The sequence below is a fragment of the Polyodon spathula genome, chromosome 10, assembly GCF_017654505.1.
Source record: "Polyodon spathula isolate WHYD16114869_AA chromosome 10, ASM1765450v1, whole genome shotgun sequence".
Classification (NCBI taxonomy): domain Eukaryota; kingdom Metazoa; phylum Chordata; class Actinopteri; order Acipenseriformes; family Polyodontidae; genus Polyodon; species Polyodon spathula.
This window is the reverse complement of record NC_054543.1, coordinates 10,950,264-10,974,943: the sequence shown is the minus strand read 5'-3', so window position 1 is coordinate 10,974,943 and position 24,680 is coordinate 10,950,264. Positions and strand designations below refer to the sequence as shown.

The following is a 24,680-nucleotide window of genomic DNA, read 5'->3' as shown; positions in this document are numbered from 1 at the left end:
TGCTGGAAAAACCAATCCTCAGAGTTGGGGAACATTGTTAGAGCAGAACGAAGCAAGTTTTCTTCCAGGACAACCTTGTACTTGGCCTTGTTTCCACGTCGGAGGTATGGCTTTTTGGCGCAAGTCTTCCATGAAGGCCACTTCTGACCAGACTTCTCCAGACAGTAGATGGGTGTACCAGGGTCCCACTGTTTTCTGCCAATTCTGAGCTGATGGCATTGTTGGACATCTTCCAATTGCAAAGGGAAGTAAGCATGATGTGTCTTTCATCTGCTGCAGTAAGTTTCCTTGGCCGACCACTGCGTCTACAGTCTTCAACGTTGCCCGTTTGTTTGTGCTTCTTCAAAAGAGCTTGGACAGCACATCTGGAAACCCCTGTCTGCCTTGAAATTTCTGCCTGGGAGAGACCTTGCTGATGCAGTATAATTACCTTGTGTCTTGTTGCTGTGCTCAGTCTTGCCATGGTGTATGACTTTTGACAATAAACTGTCTTCAGCAACCTCACCTTGTTAGCCAAGTGTACCTAAAAGAATTGATGCTGTTTTGAAGGCAAAGGGTGGTCACACCAAATATGGATTTGATTTAGATTTTTCTTCTGTTCACTCACTTTGCATTTAGTTAATTGATAAATATAGTCTATTAACATGTCTATTTTTGAAAGCATTCTTACTTTATAGCATTTTTTCACACCTGCCTAAAACTTTTGCACAGTACTGTGTGTGTGTGTGCATATGTGTATATATATATATATATATATATATATATATATATATATATATATATATATATATATATATATATATATATATGTGTGTGTGTGTGTGTGTGTTTACTTAAGACTCCAATTACTGGTATAAAATTGACTGTTTTGAAGTTATGAAAGATTTTAAGCTAGTATTTTTACCCGTACATTATTTTGTATCCTACAAAAAACCCACAGACATGGCAAAGTTAAAAACAATCTATAACTTTTTTTTTTATATAGACATACCAATTCCACAATGTAAGCAAATCAAGGGTGTACAAATAGACCCTATATATACACGCGCACACACACACACACACACACACACAGCTGGCACACAATCTTGTGTTCTATTAGCACATTTCACTCCTGGCATAAAATCTGAGGAAAGCCTCAAGGTGCAAATGATCTGCAGTCTATTTAGCAGCACGGTTATTTATGTTTATGAGAGCTCATTATTACTCTTTTCATTAAATTATAGGTGCATTCTTGGCTGTGTATCGAACAATTTTATGACTTGCATAACATCATTTTATTTGAAATTCGTCCTAAACACTTTGTACAAACCTGTGCAACACCTCATATTCATTACTTTGGACATGTGACAGCTTTCCACAGGATGCCATGTTTATTGTGGCACTATAAATGTCTTGCTCACAAATGGGATAAATGCTGTAGACCAGTGTTTATTTGTTACAATATGTATCTTCCATAATAAAGTATTTTTTTTTGTTTTTTTTTTTTTTTTTTTTTTACAGTAAACAATTTTTTTATGTCCCTTTTCACAAATCTTTAACTCACTAGATGCCTGAACACATTTTGTTTGTTTGTTTTAAATCTATTTTCACTAAATATAAAGTTTGATGTTCCTCACACCAGTCTAGACTGTTGTTGGCTTATTTAACAGTAGCCAAAAAATATTTTTATGAACAACTAATAAACCAATCAAAACAAACTTTTATTGAGACTAATGAGAATATCAGTAAACTAAATTTTCTCAACCAAGTGTGATTACAGTAGTTCCTACTTAACAAACAAAAATGCAGTAAATACAATAAATGCACGGTAGCAATATTATCAATATTATCAATATTATCAATATTATCAATATTACTGTGCCATTTTAGCTTTCTTAAAATAGCCTTTGGTGAACCTAATTTGATCCAAGTTATCCCAAACTGCCTTTTCAGAAATCATAAAATTTGACAACCTTTCATTTAGACTTTGGATGACTGTATCTTAATAGCAGATGTACAAATTTATAGTTTTGGAATTACTTATTGATTAATGTGACACTGGTTAGCAAAGAAATGCTTTTAAGGTACTGCTAATCTTAGTTCAGGCCGGTCCAATGCATGTATTTTGTTTTAAAATAATGTTTATCTGGGGACAGATTGCACCAGTATAGTACTTATAACCTATAATGAAATGTCTAGTAAGGCACGTAAATGTCTTCAATATGTTTTTCCTTTTGGAATGGATTCTATGAGAAACAAACTCAGTAAATACAGGTCTGTGTATTTTCTTGTGTTATTTACTGAAAAAAAAATACTTGAAATATATGAAACATTTTCTACTTGATAATATGAATCCTGATTTATTAAATCGAGAGATAAAACACTGAGGAAGCCATCAGGTGAAACATTTGTCTACGTGACTTACCAATAGTGGTTTATCTCAGGCAGCATGTTTCACAATCAGTCGTCCTTCTAATAATCAACCAAAGAAGGCAGAACTAGGTGTCATATAAGCGCAAAAGTAGCACGGCAAGCTAAGATAGGATAGCTAAGTACTTTGCTATATTGGAAGACTGAAAATCTGCAGGATGGATAGTTGGATGGTCCATTACTATAAAAAATGAGAAACATATGAAATCCCAGGACTGGGCTGTTTAATGACTTAATGATTGATGATTGCATTTGTTCCTGTCACATTTAGACGGTTCAAGTAAGTAAACAGTCCCAGGAGATTCTTCTAATGTTGGGGGTACATCACTAATACATTTGCAGTTCTGAATTATTACAATATAAAATTCACATATTACCGTAGCAAATATGTTTTTGCCTTGACAGTGCTTTAATCTAAGAGGCCAAGCAGCTGCATGACATCTAGCTGAAGGAATCTAAGCAGGACTTGGGTATTATTTGATACAGAAAATGTACTGGTTGTGAAAATATACTGAATAAGCTTCCTCTAAATTTTTCAATTTCATTATCGCGTTTTATGCCTGTCTAATAGGAGCACCAAGTCATTTGAAAATTAAAAACCTTTTTGGTTTATTTTTACTTTGTTGATGCTCACTTTATGTGTTCTCATCAGCTTTTTATTTAAGGAGTTGACACACTAAAAAAAAAAATCTGTCTGGCTTCACTCAAAATCACTTCAGCCTAAGGACTGGCAGCAGGGTGGAGTGGAGTTTTGATGTTAGCCTGTGTTATAGACTGCACATGGATGTTAATGGTGGTCTCACAAGATGGCAGAGCCTCACAATGATCACATGCACTCTGTGAGGTTCTGGAGTTATGTCTTGTAGGGATAATACTAGAGTTTGCCACAATTAATTTGATTCAACTGTAATATACTTGACTGTATTAAACTACGTGTTGACCTCCCTGTACATTGTAACTCTGTGAGAAATGTCATATGCAGCAGTTTTACAAGGTGGCATGCAGGGTTTGTGACTGACTCTGAAACGCAGTCGCAGGATTAAGAAAGCATGAAATATGTTAATACAGCCCTGGAATTTTATTAAATTCATTACTTGGTCACTGCTAACATAGCACACCTGAATATGTTGTATGTGTTTTTCCTCTGAATTCACAAGAACATTTTACACAGTCTAAAAAAGGCAGGGCAAAAAAATATAAAAATGAAAGTTCTGTAACAAGTCAGCTTTCTTTAACAAGGTTGTGAAAACAGTCTCTGCCAAACTGGAACCTTTGAAGTGTGAGGTGCTAGGTAGACATTCCCTTTGAAAGTTATAATATCTGTTGCTTAAATGGTCTGTGGTCGCTGTTTTAAAGTTATTGCTTCTGAAATGTAGACATCTATTTTTTTAGAGATAAATAGACTGAGAGCTTTTCTATGGTGATAGGGTGCTGCAGAGGACATGCTTTGTCAGAAACATATTATCATCCACAAGTTTGCAAACTAAGTGACAATGTTCCAGATGCATATGTTAATGGAATAACAAAAATACCAGCAGGTGTAAATATCAGTGAATTCCACTGTGTTACACAAGTCTGTGCCTAACACCCACAGCTTTGTCATCTGGCCTCTCTGAGTTTGCTAGACAGGCAATTTTTCATGATTTTTCAATTTTTGGCAAAAATGTAACATTTTAATTGAATGCTCTGAATGGTTCCAGATGTTTGTTTATTTGTTCCAGTAAGCCTGTAAATAGTTTGCTGTTAGAAAATTTCAGATTGCTGCAAATTAACCGCAGAGCAATAAAAGAAAACTGCAAAAAAAAGTGAGAGGTCCCTGGGGCGTATTCAGCAGAGCTTTTTTTTTGAAGTTGGCTTTCTTCAGGGGGCTTGAAAACCCCATTTTATATAAAAACATTGTATATATTTTATATATATATATATATATATATATATATAATAATATATATATAGATAGATATAGAGAGAGAGAGAGAGAGAGAGAGAGAGAGAGAGAGAGAGAGAGAGAGAGAGAAATTGTAGTCCTAGGGGGAACACAGGACTACACCTCCCAGCAGGACACAGGCTTAAAAGCCCTAATTTGTTTTCATTATTGTTTAATTATTTAATTATCACCCGCACCTGGTAATGATTGTAAATTAGTGTCAGGTGCAGGGTTTAAAAAGCGTGCAGCCAGCTTGTTCTGGGCTGCTGTGTGAGAAGAAGCCCGTCTAACACATATGAAGCGTATTTCAAGAAAAAGGTACTGCATAAAGCCTTTTCGTGTTATTTGTTTAAAAAATGTGTTTTGTTTTTGTTTGATTTTATTTTAACATGTAAACAGCTTAGCTGTCCTGTTTGTTAGATTCCTGTTTCTGTGTTTTAGTTTGTGCTCAAAAAAAGAGCTAGGTGTTTGTGTATTTTGAATCATTTAATATTTTAGCGTGTAAGCTCTTTCAAAACATGTCTGTCTCTTTTTTTTTTTTTTGTGCCCTGGGTCTAGTTTTAAAGGGGCAATGAACCCAAGTTCACGTTAGAGCAATCTCGGTATATATATATTATATATACTATTATATATATATATATATATATATATATTATACACATATATATTATATATATATATATTGTTGTGAGGGTATCCATAGCTGGAATTTCTCCAAGAATATAATTAAATGTGGCTTGTTGAAAGAGGAACATTTAACTTAACCAGTTGCCTAAAGTTGACAATTTGGATTACATATGAAGAGGAAGGTTATAAAACAAACCCTGCTGTTGTGGAAAAGCATGCCCAAACTAGAAAGGAAGGATAACCTTTGTCGAGATGTTGTCTGAAAGGTGGCTACATTTAGTAGTGTTGGCTACAGCGCCCTCTATGAAACATTGTGGTACCCTAATAATTGTATTACCGATCATATAATGCCTCCAACTGTCAAGTAGACAGATTTCAGTGCATACCATCTACTGTAAGAAAAACCTTCTAAATGAAATGCTGATGTTTTCTGTCCATTTTCCTTTCGTTGAAGAGACTTATATTCTTTTTTGTAGGTACTACTTTATGGTGAGTAGTATCAATACAGAATTATGTATGCATTTAAAATGTGCATTTGCCTGAATTGAGATATGCTTTATCCATTTCACCCTTTTGGCAAACCATATCGCCTGTTTTTGTACTTAACCAATATATCTACCATACTGTTTGCTCATTTCACTCTTGCCTAAATAAAACACACATGTCCCTTTCCTGCCCATTCTGTTTTAAACTTACTTCAATTCCTGCCTCCTTCAATTGAAAAGTCATGCGGCCTCTGACACCTGATCATGAGTTCATGCCTTCACTTTAAAAATTAACAGGATGACAGCAGCTTGCCCTAAAGCACAGTCCCTTTGAGTTTTAGCAGCACACTACCTCCCTCCAGAGACGTCCTACTTTTCTGCAGGCACCCCCCCCCCCCTCAAACTTAGTGTATGTGACATCACATCTGCTGTTACTGAGAATGCATAGGCAGGCCAACCAAACTGTGTATCACTCTTTCTCAACTGAAGAACAGAACCTGTCTATTCTACTTAGAACTGGAACAATCTTGCACTAATGCATTAGGCCCAGCTTTAACATTCCTTGCATTCACATTCCTAAAATTTGATTCCATAGCTACATTCCAAATTTGAAAATTAGTTTCCATTCAAAAAGTACATTCTAAGGTTTGTGAATTTGGCAATTGGGAAGTGGGTGGGTTGAACATCAGAACTATTGAGGGGGCGGGGGGGGATTAGTAATAGTGTTTTAATGTTTATTTAACAATGATTGTTATTGTTTCAAAGTCCTAATGTGTCATTTTAATTCTTGTTGAGCATTGTTGATTATTCTGCAATATCAAATGACATGGAATGTCCGTGAAGGGGTACTGATTAATGTATACAGTTGATGTAGAGATCACCCAGACCACACTGTAAAGCTGCAAGATGTATATTTCTTATTTAATTACTAGTTATTTCGGGCTTTATTGTGAGTGTGTGTGTGGGGGGGGGGTTGTAGTACATAGTACAATGAGGTTAATCGGAGAAGACAACCCATCTGAAGACGAGGTGCTTGTGTACAAAAAAATATTGTAGATGCAATTGTTTATACGCGAAATAATCAACTTATCACTGCAAAATATAATTTCTCAGAACGTCTTATTCACAGCCACTTAAATTAAGTTTTATATATGCAGCAAATATGTTTTATTGGTTCCCATACTAATTAATATCAGCACATCTATAACAGATCTCACGGTGGCACACATTAAACGGGTTCATGCAGATATACAGCAAAATCAATTGTGAAACATTAACTGCATCACACATTAAGGCAACCCACAAACTAAAACTAATTATGATACGTTGCTGTATAAATTATTCCAACATCCTCAGCAATCAATTTAAAACTCAATGAGACCAAATCTGTGTCTGGAAAATGGGATGAATGCCTAATAACTGTGTCAATAATAATAACTTAGAGGATTGCCAATGATGCTCTGAGACGGATAATTACCTTATCTGAAGCTGTTCTTAAGTTAAAACTGGTTCCAGTGCTTTGTTTTTCATTCAGCATTTTAATAACTTGTATCGCTTCTTGATAAGTAATGGTACATCAAATTATATTAATCGCCAACAGTTTACTCTTATACTTGTCTACTGAAAGCTACCGATCATATTATCTGTTACTGTTGCCTTCAAACACCCGCAAAGGCTTTGGTAAACTTAAACAGCTAAAATGATTTAATGCTCATTGAAACTAAAGCTTTTTTTAAATACATTTTTATTATTAAATTAGATTTTATTATGATGAGAAGGGCAAAATAGAGATTTTATTCTAGGAGTAGGCCAGAGTACAGGCACAAACAAGTATCCGTATTGAGTACAAAAAATACATGTAATTTGGCTATTACTCATTACTCAGAAATATATATATATGAGTGTGTGTGAAAAAAAAAAAAAAAAAAAAAAAAAGCATTTAAACAGCTCCTGATTCCAGTATGGCAGAGAAAGTTTCAGAAGAAACAACTTTAGTGTTAAATAATTCAAAACAGTTTGCAATTGGTTTAGTTTAGTTTGCAATTTACCTTCAATTGTTTTGTTACGAACACTTACCTTTATGACTTTTTGAATCCCTGGACCCACTAGGCAAAGGAGTGTAAGACATCCCTGGAGAGACAGACCTGAGATCCCTGGACTCCTGTGTGTTACATAAAATAAAGATAACTTGTATTGCAGCTCATTGATACACTTTACTTGAATGTACAATTTATTACTTAAACATTTTGAAACTGAAGTATTATCCCTTATGTATTCTATGAGCAAATCAGTTCCATTTTCTAACGTCCTTTTTTTTGTATAACATTTCAGAAAATGTACAGTGAAAAGGTGGCCGAAGCAGGCACCACTCTACCCTAGTGTATGTAAGAAATACATCGGTAATAAATGCCACGCAGAACACGTGCTATTTCTTACATCCACTGGGGGCAAAGTGTTGCAAGGGGACAGGTTAATTGTAACACTCTGGTGCACCAGCTGTTTAAACATAATTCTGACATCTCTATTGAGGCCACAGAGTTAAACTTCTCACTTTTTAAAAAGTCATCACGATGTCAAGACTGAAATAGAAAATTATATAACATTAACATTTAGATTAACATCTAAATAAGAATACATTAGTTAAGATAATTATATTCATGAGCCATCCCAAGTTTTTCCTCAAGGTTTTGAGGCTTTGGCACCGCGTGCCATGTTACCAGAATGAAGAAGAGCGCTTGCGGGAATGTGTTGAGCAAAGGAAAGCATTTATACCCCAGTAATGTTAGGGAACAAGTTACTTGATTAAGGCCTTGAATTGAATTAGATGTTTGGTTCTAGCCTTGTAAAATGAACAGGTGTTTTTTTGCCAATTGAGTCTAAATGCTCTGAAAATATTTCTGTTTCCACTTTACTATAAAGGGATTGATAAAAGTATAATAAAATATAGTTTCCTATTTGAATGGCCATTTTGGGTTGGTTTGTTTCCTAAGCAGTGTAAATAGGGCAGGAAATGGTGAAATACCATTACTTATTTTACTACTACCTAGTTTCATAAGAGGAGGAAACATGAAAAAAGCAGTCCAGGCTCTGATTAGCTGGATCCCTGTTGTTTATGAACAGCCTGGGGAAGGCCTCATTCACTGTTGCTGAGCAATGAACTAGGTTAGAGGTGAAGAGAAGGTCAGTTAACTGCTGAGGTTGACACTTTAATAAATTGCTATGTGTTGATAATCCAACAGGTGGCATGAAACTACTGCTTTGCAACTTCAGCTCTACAGTTTCAACACAAGCCACTTCTAAAAGCTGAAACTGTCTCCATTTGGATATATTTGAGTAAGTTTAAATTGATTAACTGCTAGATAAGAAGTAAACATAGACTAAGGGGTTTGGATCATTTATGTTCACAGACTAACGGATAGATAAAACATGCCGCCTCTATGTTCACAGATCTTCAAAACAGTAGTCAATCATGATACACTGATATATGAATGATACCTTGCAAGACAAAAACACTTTACGTGTGTGCTTGGACGAAAAAAAAAAAAAACCTGCTCTTACACAACAGCTTATGCTTTCCAAAAATGTCAAGCTGCATGGAACTGATTGTTGTGAATATTTAAGGCTCTGTTTTTGAATAAAACAATTGTAAAGTTTTGAAAAAAATTAGTTTCAGTAATCGAGGAATGGTTCAGATAATGTTCCCAATGCATCTTACTAATTTATTCCATTCAGATGGTTGTATTCCTTTCTGAAAAAAAACACTTCTGTTTCGGTGAACACATTTCCAAAAGTGTTTGACACACCATAGTAGCAAAGCTGAAGCTGTTCATTGGGACTGATGAAAATAAATATAATGAAATATACTCACTGCATTTGTACAGCATGGAATTATTTTTATATATTTTATATAATGTATGCTTGTGCCTTCATAAGACGTAAAGTCCTCATGTACTGGTTCCATTTCATGGATGGCCTTCACAAGGACCATTCTTTAGTGAGAGAACCTTAAACGTAAGCTCAACACATATCTCCTGTGTGTGTGTTTGTTCATATTTCTTGAGCCACATAGATACAATAAAGCTAACTAAGCACTTCTATGTACATTTCACAATTGCTGCAGTTATTAAAAGTGCAGTGAACAAAAGGCCAAGAAATGTGGATTTATAAATTCTTTGCTGCCAGCTATGGTAGACTCAGAAAGGGAGGGCATTGCTATTTGAAAATATCACTAGTTTTCTTGTTGTTTATTTTGATATCCTCTGGACATTTGGCTTTAATATCCTAAATACCATTTTTAAAACCAGCTCCAGTCAGCCTTGACTAATTTCCTCTCAGCCTGACAGATCAGAGGCCTTCCCCACCAGTGCTCCTTTTGGACCCACAAAGCCCCTCGTAATCCTACTGCTTGTCTACAATTAATCTTTCCAGTTGCCACATTATTAACACTACCACCCACAGGCAGAGGATGCCTGAGCACCACTGGACACTGGCCCTCCCACTGGGGAGGCAGAAACGTCAATCACGCGGTGGTCAGAAAGTTGCCTGCTGTCAACATCAGAGATTTCCATCCCCTTCTGCCTGCTGATCAAACATTTATTTCCTCAGAAGATTAATTCCACACCCCTCCCACTTCCACCCATATCCTTTCTCCCTTTTCAACTTACTCAATGACCCATCCTCAATATGAGAAAGGAGGTTGTTGATAAAAGGAGTCCCCCAGAAGCAAAGTTAAAGAAAAACTAGATTTAAATCCCAGCTGTTATCAGACTTTTTTTTTTTATGATCCGACCGACAATGCACTATTTTGATCACAGGCCTTAAGACTTTAATCAAAATCCAGAAGCTGGTTTAAGCAGTCTGAATTGATTCATTTCATAACTGGATGCAGTGAAACTGCATGCATGAAACAGACTGCATCACCCTTGCTTACAATTTATAAACATCTTTTTCATGTATAAGGCCAACATTAGAACAGACTTTTAATGTACTGTGTGGGTATTTTTTAGAAACACTCAGAGGCTACTTTGCGTAACACTGGACAGAACTAATTGGTAAACAACAGATGTGTGTAAGTTTGCTTTTATTAAAAAACAGAAACAAGTTTTAATATAGGTTTTCAAAGACAGCTACATCTGCAGAACATTGCATCAGTCCAAATAAACTGTGGCTGTAACGGTAAGTGAGAACAGATGTTTGAACATGCATTGTTTGCCCAGAATCTAAAAAAAAATGTAGATATCCCTAAAACCCCCACTTCAAACAAAATGATGGTGTAAAGAATAGAAATACCCACAGAAGAAGAATGCTTATTGGGGCCAAAGATCTCAGTGAGCTGTATAGTCTCTATTGTTAGCCTGACAAAAGGTATCATTTAATTACACTTCTATAGTATTGTTCATTCAAATGATGCACAAATCTTAAATCTTAAAAGCTTAGATGTTCAGGAATATCTGGCAGCTGGGAGCTTTATTAGCAGCTTTTTTTGTGAGAAATCCATGGGATGTACAACCTTATACAAGGCTATTAAATCTGAGATCAAAGAGATAGAATTGTTTTGATTATACTCCACCCTCATTATAAAGATTTTCAGCAACACTGCTGTTTCTTATTCAAGGATTAATTAATTAGCTCCAACATTCGCTACTCTCTCAAATTATCAGCTTAAGCTTTGTAAAACTTAAAATGTTTGGAGAATGCTGCTATAATTCATTCTATAGAAGAGATTATAGAAATGTTACATAATGTTAAAACTTTTTGATGAACCAACTTTTAAACTATTAATATATTGCGAGATAGTACCCCCTTTTGGTAGTGTGGTGAGGCTGCTATCTTCACGCAGTTACGCAATTTCCGGGGTTTGTAGGCCAACTATTGACACAATATACAGTGAATAAGTTTTCTTTTATTCAAAACACAGCAATAGGGTGACTGGCCCTTTAATGCAAAAAAAAAAGTGTACAAAATTCAAACAAAAAACTATCTCTCTCTGAGATCTACCTTAACTTGGGTGATTTCACCTGTTTCATAAATAACAATCTTTTTTTAAATAGTACCTTTATAGTGGACCACCTTCACAAAGCACTTTACAAGATACAAGACTATAAAAGGAGAAGGCTAATTCCTGTTCACCTGTTTCTTAAACCAAAAGGCTATTTTTAGTTTTACATTTGTATATACAGTTTAGCTACCAATCCTCCTTGGCTTCCTTCAGTGGTGTCTGCAATGACACCCCAACCGAGGACTGATTGAACTGGTCTTTTATACCAGCCTTTACTACTTAATTGTAACCGGCTGTATAATTAACTTATTAGTTATACTCAATTGGCCTTATTTAGACCATTGCCTTCTGGTAGATGTAGTTCCTTTTCAATTTGAAGATGACCACCAAAACATTACATATGGGATTTGCTTGCCTATTGGTAGGTATTTTCTGATCTCTCTACACCAGAGCTATCGATAGGCCCTTTCCTAGGATGACACCCTCGGTCCCGCCTACTGAGGGGTTAAAGCCGTCATTCCCCGGAAGCCATTTCTCTTTTTGCCTCTTGTTGACTAAATAACCTCGGTGGCACATCTGCAGTGCACACGCAGTACACCCGCTTGCCTGTGTTGTGCAGCAGCTAGGTAAAAATACATAAAAATAAATAAATAAATAAATAAAACAGCAGGCCTTGTCCTCCACAGTTTTGTATTTTTACTAGACCCGCTGTACAGTAGACCTCGCCGGCTGACTCGGCCCACTCACCTTGGTGCAAGGCGCTCGTGCATTTCGCTCAGTGCATTTCGCATGCAAGGCACACAGAGCGCTCGGTGCAAGCTATACTCTGTGTATGCCACGCCCCTGTGCTCAGGCTCCTGCGCCAACACCCAATAGTTGCTCCCCCTCTCCACAAACGAGAAGGGTGAAGAAATCAAGACAGGAGAGGGACCTTATGGACCTCAAGCTGCAGATGGCCTGCTGTCTAGAATGCGGATGGCAGCAGAGTGTCACTGCGTACAAACCATGCTTTCCTCCCCAAGGTGATCACAGCCTTCCATATGAATCAGTCTGTTGATCTCGAGTCTTTCCATCCACCTCTGTTTTCTTTGACGGAGGATAGGCAATTGTACTTCCTCTGCCTAGTGTGGGCACTGAGATGTTACATGGATAGAACAAGAGCGCTGTGTCATTCTGACCAGCTCTATGTTTGCCATGGTTTACGGATACTAGGACAGCCCCTCTCAAAACAGTGACGGTCCTACTGGATTGTGGATACAGTCTCCATGGCGTATGACAGTGCTGGCTTACCCCCACCTGGGAGATTAGCACTCCACTAGAGGGTTGTCTACATCTTCGGCCGCATACATTCTCCAGGTTCTACCCCTTGAATGTGGTGGATCCTTCTTTGCCTTCAATAGGCACGAGGGTCCTTGAGGTTGCACGCTCGCACCGCTAACCTAGGGTTAAGCGATTCTGATGTGTCCCTTATAAGCTGTCGTTCCTTCTTCCTCATGACAGTTCTGGTATACATTTTCCATAAGTAATGTTTTGGTGGTAGTCTTTGAATTGCAAGGGAACATTAGGTTACTTCCCATAACCCTGGTTTCCTGAAAGAGAAGACGACCACCAACCAGCGAGGTCGCATCAGTCACCCTCACAGCTTCGATGCAAAAAGAGAACATGGCTTCCGTGGAATGACGGCTTAAACCCCTCGGTAGGTGGGACTGAGGGTGTCACCACAAGAAGGGGGCCTATAGGCAGCTCTGGTATAGAGAGCTCAGAAAATAGCTACCAATGGGCAGGCATATCCCATACGTAATGTTTTCGTGGTCGTCTTCTCTTTCAGGGAACCAGGGTTACGATAAGTAAACATTCTTTGTCACACTGAACTACATCTCTCTGTCTCCACAGCAACTGCAGTGGTACATGGGGTATATGCTCTTAGAGATACAGGGACCAATATATCTCCCTTCTGCAATTCTATCCCATACTTTACCACTATATACACAGTATGTCACATTTTTCAATTTTTGTTAGTTTTTCGTTAAGTATATGGAAAACTACAAAGCAGTGTGCAATTAAATATGTTAACGTAACATTATTCAGCAGGTTTCATTCAACTTTATGAAGCAAAATTTGTCATTCCACAGGGTGATGCTAAACTTTTTTGATTTAGCTGTATATATATTCCACATTATCACCTATTCCTAGTGATTGCTTTGATGTTCTGAGACAACGGTTAGATCAGCTTAATAATACTTTCACCATCACCATGTTAGGCCTTCATGTGTCACTCTTTACTGCAGTTACCAGAATTGTTAAGGAAGGGGAATAAACACAGCACACTGCCTCTTCATTAACGGCCAAGTGTCTCAATACAAATTATAATTTCGAAAGCGACACAACCTAGGACAAAGCTTGGGTGTAGCATCATTGTTCCACAAAACTAACTGTACAGTATGTACATACTTTGTTTGGGCCTTCCAAGAATGAGGCAGTGGTGCCAATTAAACTGCTGCAGTTACCTCCACTCCCTACACTGAGCAGATGGGGGTGCTGCAGTGTAGTCTATTTAAGATGCTTGCAGAAGTATCCAGTGAAGACAGCTCATCAAGCCGAGCCCAGGGCATGCTAGATGCTCAAACCATTATTGTCTTTATATACTACAAGTTATTACACTACACTTTATTATAATGTTGCAGAATTTACAAGCTGAACAACAAAAAATCTATAATAATGGGTTTTACAGAGAATACCTCAGCAGTACTTCTAATACCTCTGGGACCAGACTGTCTGAAAATTATTTCTCTGTTAAATGTCATTATAAATTGCAGGTCTAGTGTATATCAGGCTCCGGTCTTACACAATATGTTTTAACAATAAATGCCAAAGAATGAAAGATGCGCGTGATTACAACGTGCTGCTAATTGTTTTGAGAGACTGTGAGTTTTATCTGCCTTGCTGGAGCCATTTATACATGTGTGACCTGAAAATTCAACAGCATTTCGTAGCACTGCTGAAACTGTGGTTTTACAAGGAGATTTTCTGGGATGTCAGGTGTTTGTCTGACAAGTGGCTCCACTCTTTGCCTCAGCTGACTCCTGTTTTCTTCATCTTGATCTCTCTGAGAATCATCAGGAACACAATTTAATTACAGCTGGAAAAAAGTGTAAACACGACTCCCTTTTCTCTCCTTATACATTTGAACAAGTAGACAATGGGCTAAAACAAAATAAATCTGCCCTGACAGTCACATCAAAGGGTTCAGCCAGGGGCTTACAGCTACTTAAGGCACAGGAATGTTGTTGCTAAGCATCAGCCTACAACCTATGTACCCTAAAGAAGGACTTTTCTCCCTTTAAGAGGGAAATGAGGAAAGTAAGAGAGCGGGAACTCGTCAGTAAAGGGAGATTGGGGATTTTAGATTTTGTTGCTTAAAGCAATTGTCAGAAGAAACAAACTTTCTGTTTGTTTTTTTTTTTTTTTCTCTTGACACCATTTGTACTTTTCTGGTTGCTAAAGACACGTATACAAATTATCTTGATATGTCCCACCATTGGGTGCAAATCAGTAATATTTTTATACATGGAAACCTTTCCTTTTTTTCTTTAACCAAGCACAGACTTTTAAGATGTGGTGAAAAGCAATAAAGAATTGTGTGTATATTTTAATAAACCAAGACATTTATGTACATAATTTAACAATTAAAAATCAAGTAATTCTTAGTCTACTTTATCCTATCCAATATATTTGTATTGTTATATGGCAAATAAAATATGGTCAAATGACATCCATTTAAGGTGTTCGAAAGTCCCGATATTTGTTCTAAAGGTGTACATTCATATTTCATCATTTATGTTTCTGAACCATTCACTCAGTCATCACAGTAACAGTTGTATAGCAGAAAAAAGGATATATATATTTCTAAAATAAAGCTTTTCATGACCATATTACTGCTTTCAGTTAACATCAGATACTTCCTTTGAATTGTAAACACATCCAACTGACCTCTTTTGGCAAATAAACACAGGAACAGACCTTCTGAAAAACAAAATACTGGTTGTCATCATCACATTAAGTAGTTTGAGTCAGTGCAGAATCTTCAAACATTACTTGTACAGAATAAATAAACCACAAATACCTTTAAAGGGATGTAATGTGTTATAAACCATGCTTTAAGAGTGCTAACCAAGGCTTCATACCTCACCTCATGAGATTTGTTTTTTCTTTTACTTCTGTTTTGGAATATGCAAATATTGTAAAGACATTTCCAAGGAAGTGTAGAATTGCAGCTTCTGCCTGGTATAAAACCACTTCCTGTTCTGTAGCACAGATTCGCTACAATGGACTTGGTTAAATACGTAAATAATAAGTGCGAATAAAATTAAAGACATTTTAGCCCGACAAAGTTTGGTTTTGGTTTTGGAAATAGGAATGGGAATGAATACACCATCACACTTAATCATCTTGAAATTGTGAGGCGGTGAAAGTCACTCTTTAAGGAGGCAGCCAGAAAAATATGAGCTAATCTATAATTAGTTCTAAATAATTCATAATACATTACCTGCATTCTTCAGCAATGGAGCAACATTGAGAGAGAATTGTATATATTTAAAGAATGATGAACATGGCATCCCTAACAATTTACTGTATCCCTGACACCTTTATTTATTTTATTTTTTTTGTAATGCATAATAGCAAAAATAAAATAAAATAAACATACCTACGGTACTATGATGACTATTACTACAGATACTACTACTACTAATAATAATAACAATCATAAAAAATAATACATTTTTGACAACCAGTAAGACATTCCCTGAAATTTCTGTCCTTTAGACAGGAATGTCACACCTTTCATTATGTGTGTATTTATTTTGTTCAAAATTTCCTAAACTTGAGTCATTTAAGATTGTATAGTACTAGCACTATACATGCAATTTCAATTTTGAGGCTATTATTTTACCACTATTGTGGCACCGAATTAACAAAATGGTGTGAACATTACTTTTCCAAGTCACTTTAAGAATGCTAAAAATCACACATTCCAACACAGACTTATTTCTAGACTCAAAATCAACAATAACACAGGCTTTTTGCATGTGCAGCAAACACAAGAGCACAAAACATTACATTATTTACTTCTCACTGTTACAGCCTGTTTGATTATTTTAAATAAAACATACTACTATTTTAAATACAGTAATATTGCTGTTACTGCCAGAGAAATAAATGGCATTATGTAAAAAGAAAATAAAAAAATAATACCAACTGTAATGTTATACTTATTCTACCGGTAATGCATTTTTAATTGTAATCATGTGCCTGACTACACATTAATTCTGTTTTCATAGGTAATGGCTGTACAAATAACATTTGAAGTAATGGTGTTACTCTTCACAGTTAAAAAGAGATGCATGATGTTTAGTCAGCAGGAATAATGTTGAGTGTGTTTTTAATGATTTACCAGTTCTACTTGACTGAGCTTGCACTCAAGTAAATGGATCATATGATCGCTGATCACAAGTTAAACTACTTTTGTTTCATGCGTGAAGCAAAATTGGGGAGCTGTTGTTCAGTGGTACAGTTCGTGTGCAGCTCAGTGTTAGACAAGCATAGGTTACGTACAACAGGCAGTTAAAGGCTCAGGCAGCAAGCCCTAGACTTAATTCGGCTCATGAGGTTGAATTTTAAAGAGTCAACTGACCTTGTTGCTGAGAGCTGTTTAGTGTTGCATAGTACCCATTTATACCAGTATTTGTAAACACTAATTCCTTACAAAAGTCAAAAGAAACATTTTAGCCAGCGGCTATTCTCTATCCCCAAATGAAAAACGTACAAACAAAAATAATGTGTGTGGCTGGCTCTCAATCTCAGTCAGAGAATTGGCATCTGTGTCCGGATGGCAGGAATTAGCAAACTTGGATGCCCTAATGTCCGGTTTTAAGTAAAACACATAAGAAACACCAACCTTCCTTTAATATGTTCTTTGACATATCATATAACGGGACATTTGGGGGTAGAATTTATTTTGGCTTTATTGGTGGTTTGCATTGGATTGCCAATAATACTTCCACCAATCAGAGTGCGGCATACAGTGTGCGATCCCGCCCTCTGACAGACTGGTGGTATCCCACACAGGTTAAAAAAGCGTGCGCCGGACAAGGGAAATAATGTGTCGGATGTCAAAGTGAATATGAGAATGGTAGTGAGTGATGAATCCAACTTGCTTAAAAAAAATTAAAAGGAGACCAGACATTTCCATCAATGGATTTAGGAAATCTGGAATTTATGATGCAATCAGAAACTCTGAAGGGACATTCACACCGGACGTGGCACGCATGCTGCCTCCTTGCATGTCGCTCTGCAGTCGCCTCAAACCACTGTTCATACCGAATGCGGCAGGGGAGTGGCAGGGGAAAGTCAATGGGCGGTCTGTTGTTTCATCACTGCTGCATGTATAGTGACTTTTGGTTGCCAAGCAACAAACAGTAAATACCTGTGGGAATGGAAAACTCATTTATACAGAAGCCACAAAGCTTAGTAAAAAAAAAAAATAATAATAATAATTTCAAGTAATGAGGAACGAAACATTATATATACACACACCCGTATAATCCCCCCACAATTACCCAAAATATCAGGCAATTGTGTTGTTTAAAATAAAATAAAAACATGTTGCTTTTAAAAATTGAGATATTCAATTATAACAATCAGTGGTACTGTGCATCTGACAACACAATACCTGGAACAATGAACAGCAAACAAAAAAAGATAATTGCGATCGCACTGCTCTACCGGAGAAGGGAAAAAAAAAATTAATATTGCTGTGGGTCCAAGACATCCTCAAAAAAAGAAAAAGGTACAGTGAATATCACTGACTGACACAAGAGCTCCGGATTGATAAAGGTTTCAAACCTACTTAATGTTGCATTATACAACTCTAGAAAATCTGAAATCAAAACCACAAGCTTTTCCTCTATTTATTTATTTATTGTATTTCTTCCTCGCAAAGGAGCCTCCTACTTTCCCCTGATTGGCTGCTGGTAGTCATGGCGAAAGTTTAAAATATTTTATCTCCTGCGCGCCACTCTGCGGTGCTGCTTCCTTCTGCCGCTGCATTTGACTGCCTTCATTGAAAACAATTGAAAACAAAACTACTGCTGCACGCCATTCGGTTTGAACGCCCCTTTATGCAGTGTAAACTGCGCCTGCTACTGTGGTACCTGTAGGACTATTCTTTTTTAGGTTAAGCAGTTTTGTGCTATTATTTTTTTTTACAAGGGATTAATTAAGTAGCAGCCAAAATCCTTTATGCCAGACTTGTTAGAAAGTCTGTATGGTGCAAATTTGCTTATGATTTTTATTGTCGATATTTGAAGATATTACTATTAAGACACCCACCGTGCAGGTATCTGAAGAATATGTTAAAAAAAATTAGTTTTGCACCGTATAAAAAAAGGTGATTTTGTCAGTGCTTGCTAGTCTATTAACCAGTTTTAAATTTAAAGCGTTGTTTTGTCTTTATTGTTAAAGTTTTCACACATGGCAATACAGGTACTGTCCTACAATTACTAAATGATACTGTGATCATTGCACTGTGTTATGTCAATGAACCATACCTAAGTTTTAAAACTGAGAGCTAGCAAATGCCTACTGTTAAAGAGTGCTGCAGATGCTATAACGAGTTACTATAAATGAGATACTGCTTTACCAGAAACATTTCATAAATGCCAAGTCAAAAACCGTCAAAATCTACCAAGGTAACCAATCAGAGAATTTAATACAAGCCAAAATTTCCCGTTATACGGTACATTAATTGCCAAAAGGATTTCCATTATCTATTAGAAATGTACTGTTTAGTGCTGATCTGTACATTCTTCTGTGCCCCCAGCATTTGAATAATGCTTTACATTACACTGATCTGCGAGTGACTAAATACATAACCTTTACAGTAAAATGTAGTTTACTGACAATATATCATGGTAATTAAACCTAATATGTGTGTGCATCTATGTATCAAGGCTTTGCCCTGTCCCCTCTATTTATGTGCAGGGCTTTGCTCTGTCCCCTCTATTTATGTGCAGGGCTTTGCCCTGTCCACTCTATTTATGTGCAGGGCTTTGCCCTGTCCCCTCTATTTATGTGCAGGGCTTTGCCCTGTCCACTCTATTTATGTGCAGGGCTTTGCCCTGTCCCCTCTATTTATATGCAGGGCTTTGCCCTGCCCCCTCTATTTATGTGCAGGGCTTTGCCCTGTCCCCTCTATTTATGTGCAAGGCTTTGCCCTGTCCCCTCTATTTATATGCAGGGCTTTGCCCCGTCCCCTCTATTTATGTGCAGGGCTTTGCCCTGTCCCCTCTATTTAAATGCAGGAATTTTCCTCTGCCCTGCCACACCATCATAAACGGTCATTTCAGACTCAGAAATCTAATTAATTGAAAAAATTACTCTGGGGTGGGAGGTGGGGAGCAGGTAGACAGGATCGCCGCTTCAGAAATTGCATTGATTTGCCACAATGTTACTCATCACCACAGCTACTTGTCTCAGGTAAGATGAGCCTCTAACCTACAGTGATATAGCCACTATTTTTCTGGCTTGCAAGTTCGATTGCTAGAAATATCAAGAGCAAGCACAATACTGGGTATACTGCATGATTATTGATTTGTACCAAGATCTGGTGGGATTGTGTTAAACTGTATTACAGTATACTGCAGTTTTGATAGACCTAGGCTGAGATATATGTCTGGGTTTGGTCTGTGGAAAAGGTGGCAACCCTACCTTGGAGTATTAACTAACTTTTTCTTTTTTTAAAACACAGGTCTTTTTACAAGATTCTCACAGACAGGTTTCTAACCACTCACACACACACACACACACACACACACACTCCTCTCCATTCCCCCACCTTACCACAGGGGACAAAACAACATATTAGCGTATTAAAATAATAATACCTGCAGTATATCTATCTACACTTCAGATCTGTATTTAAGTTAAGTAAAAAACATGACTATCTAATACTATAGCCATCCATCCATTATCTGTAACTGTTTAATCTGATAGAGGGTCGCGGTGAGCTGGAGCCTAACCCGGTAGACGTAGGGTGCAACCTGGTACTACACCCTGGACGGGATGTCAGTCCACCCCAATTTAGAGAAGCCAATCCACCTAGCCAGCATGTCTTTGGACTGTGGGAGAAAACCAGGAGTACCCGAAGAAAACCCACGCAAACAAGGGGAGACCATGCAAACTCCTTACTCACAGACCCCTCCTAATACTATAACATAACTAAATTATTCAGAAATACTATGAAATTTAAAATAAACCACAAAGTACTGATCTTTTCATATTAGCTGGAAGCATTAAGCATTTTTCCAAGTTTTCAAGTCATAATTAGAAGTCTCTCTTATAATCTGTTTTGACTAACGTAGTAACGTACAAAAACAAACTCCTTCATAGGAGGAACAAGTCAAATGTACACTACAGAGAACTGCATTGAAAGATAAGCATTGCTAAGTAACCATCATGTTCAGATTGTGTCAAGAACTAATTTTCTTTAAGAGTTCACACGTCAGTTCAAGCACTTTTTGGGCCCTCTTAAAATGTCTCAAAGAATTCTAATTGGGTGGAAAAAAACATTCCAGACAAGCAGGTGTGACAGTCCTGCTCACTGAGACTTCAATTATGAAACACTCCACACACATGAAAACATTCCTGACATTAGACATAGCTCCTAATTAGTTGAGGAGGCATCACCACGTGTCACAGTCTATGCTTGCTTTAGAAAAAAATAAAACTGTATAAAAAGGCAAAAATTGTGTGCTGGTTTAGAGCACTGTATTACTCAGCCAAAAAATTATATTGCTATACAGGTTGTGCAGGAATATGAGGCGCCAGGAAAGCGTGATGCATATTTTCAAATGTGTTTGAATTATGTGATATTGAAACACACATCCTTTTAATAAGAGACTACTGTATAATGCATTACAGGTATATGGTACATGTGGGAGGTATCTACTATGGTTGCAGCCATACAAAATGCTCAAGTCACATGGTAAATTTAATCCATTGATGGCCTTCTAGTTTTCAATCCAGGACCCCCTTGAATATGAGATGTATGCTCAGGCCGACAAGACAGCCTACGAAGGGGTTTCCAAACATTAGAAGCAACAAGACATGTTTAAATTATTATTATTATTATTATTATTATTATTATTATTATTATTATTATTATTATTATGCTTTGCTTTACTTTAATGTGATTAATGATTTCTCATAATTTTTTTTATTTAAGCGATAGTGCCCGTAGATGAAGGCTCTACTGTGTGATAGTTGACTGCAACGGGAGTTATGAGTCTCGAGCCGAAGATGAGTGCGCTAACGAAAGTCAAGGTCAACTATCACACACGGTAGAGCCATCATCGACAGGGAACTATCTCTGTTAGAAAATTATTGTAACCATTGTTTTCTTAAAAAAAAATCACCTTAAAATTTACCTTGAACTTGTACTGACTGGTCAGGTACCTTTCCGCTGAGTAAAGACATCCTAAACATTTTTTTTTTAAATAAAAAATTAGGATGACATACATATAAAGAGAAAAACAATGCCTTTTTAATTAGTAAATCGATTTAAATAGTTTATTAACGTGTTAGGGTTTTAATCCCTTATTTATAATCTGCAGGTACAGGATTGGTTGCTTTTGTCGATACAAAGTATTGATGGCTTGTTTTGGTGGATAATAAAATTAAGTTGGACCATTTGTGCCTTTGTTTAGTATTTACTGTCCAATAGATGTGAACTACGCTTAAAAATTCAACAAGTCTAAAAGAAAAAGCCAGCACTTGCGCGGATTGATTTTAAATTTGATTCACAGTTGGTGCTGCGACATTCCAGCAGGCATCTACCGCTAGAGTTGGAAGCTGATTGGCTGATGGTACTGAATCAATTTAGAATCTAAAACTGGCGGGACACTGGACCTAAACTGGATGGACCAGGCCCCATAAGCCCCGCCCACAACGCCGGGCCTGTGTAAACTGCTGTGCAAAAGTCTTAGACATGTTGCATCAACAATTTACTCAAAGCCTCCACTAGTGTTTTCTGCTATTATAACAACCTTGACTTACAAAAAGAAGGAAAAACGTTGAGTGAAATAGCTTGCATCACTTGATTTTCAAGGTGTGGTATCCAAAGCATAATCAACAAGTACAGAGATTATCATCTCTGTAATCTACAACAACATCATCTGTAATTGACAAACCCAGGACTGGAAGACCCAAAAAGCTGTCTAACAAGGATAAGCAATACTTGAAGATAATATCCTTAAGGAATAGAAAGAAGACAAGCATAGAATTGACAGCAGAACTGGCAGAAGGCACCGTTGTTGTTGTCCATCCATCAACAGTCCAAAACACCTTTTACCATTGTTCTATAGTTCAATTTCTGTGTTCCTGTGCATATTTTAGCCTTTTAGCCTTGTTTGCCTTTCTTAACAGAGGTATTCTTACTGCAACACAGCCTTTAAATCATGATTTCAAGAGTGACCTTAATACTGTTGATTTGATGGAAATGACACCTGTGCCTTCTGCCAGGTACAATGCCCTATGTAATTTACTGTATATAATAGATCAGAGTTTCCCGAAGCAGTTCATGTCGAAAAAGTACTGAACGTTATATCAAGTGATCCAGGAAGGTAGGAAACATCACAGCAAAGTCCAGTACAGACACTGTTATACCTTTTATGACCATCGTAGGGGCTCTTTAAAAGCCTTGGTTGCTACTTCTCAAGAATGCAAATGAGCTGCAAAGTAATACATGACAAGTTAAAGCACTGGGCAAAAATGTAACCATTGGCTCTCCCGAGCAGTTTAGGGCAAAATGCTAAAAATTATCATTACATAAGCTTCAAGTACTTTACAAAAAAATACCATGAATCCTGTTTTTCCTATGCAAAACACTAAAAGTGCAATATAGGACTCACAATATAGTGTACATATTTGTTCTAGTCATACCCCAAAAATGTGTACCCCTTGTAAAATGTACTTCTCTCATAAAACTGACACCCCTGGTATGCTAAAAGCAGAGGGGTAAAGCAAATTATTACTGTAGGGTCAATCATACTTTAAACTGAGTTTATCTATACTGTACTGTGAATGTAACAAACAAGCATAAACTGCACCCTTATAAAGTCAGATAATCCCAATATAAAGTCTTTGGTTTTAGTTGCATTTTTTCTTAAACATAATTAACGGCTTGACTGTAACATCAGCTACAACTGTGACTAAAATGGGTTAGTATTCATGTAGGTTGTGATGATACACATGTAAACGGCACTCAAGTTTACAGACTGACCGCTGAATAATATTTGTAAATTCATTATATTTGGTAAATAGTGAATTCACTACAAACAGATTACATAATTTTACGTCTTAAATCCAAGTTATGAATTAAAAATCAGTTTAGCCAGAGCACGTGCATCACATTTGAGTATCTAACGTTTTTTTTGTTTTGTTTTGTTTTAATTAAGCTGGTTAAACTAGACAGTTGAGGCGTCATAGGCCCTAACTATATGGCCTCCTTGAAAGAGAAGGATTTATGAAGGTGAGTGGCTTGATGACAGCCAGGGAATAAGAGAGACAAAACCTGGATAAAAATTAAATAAAAAGTAGCTGTCTTAAAGTGTAATTGCACTCCTTTGCTGAGCAAGCTTTCAGATATATAAACGTGATTTACTATCAGCTTGCAACTACAAATCAGGTCCTGAGAAACACTTGTGCTATGAAATTGTTTAATCTCATCAAGCTCTGCTTTCACAGCAAGCCATAAATCACAAAGTCTTTGTTATCATAAACCTCCATGAGCGCCTCTCAGGCAGGCAATGGATCGTGGGTATATATAATCCTGACTGCACAAACAGCAGGGTCGTCGCTGGCTGAAATACTTTCATATTAGCCGCGGTGCAGCTGGTGGAACACAAGGCTATGATGGATATCTCATTTCCTACAGTCGGCATCTATTTTGAGCAAATTATTACCGCATAAATTTCTTGTCAACAGAAACGGCCAATTAAGTTAAAATTTTACTAGCGATCACATCTACAAACCAAATAGAACTGTGAGGCAATTTTCCAGTTAGTGAATAAACCGCAGGTCAGTTTAATGAATAATTTTTTACTTTGTCATAAACTCACAGACAGGCCAATATCTACACAGGAGCTTAACTACAGACCCACTGCTGACAGATTTACAC

General features: G+C 37.0%; 1 protein-coding gene across 1 annotated transcript in view; it reads right to left on the bottom strand.

Annotated features, from left to right (window-relative positions):
• Nucleotides 1-24,680, bottom strand: part of LOC121321823 (leucine-rich melanocyte differentiation-associated protein-like) — a 326,479-nt gene that overhangs the window by 26,045 nt on the left and 275,754 nt on the right. The window contains exon 6 of the mRNA XM_041261056.1: nucleotides 7,525-7,609. Coding sequence (XP_041116990.1) covers nucleotides 7,525-7,609 — 85 coding nt within the window. The remainder of the gene's footprint in view (nucleotides 1-7,524; nucleotides 7,610-24,680) is intronic.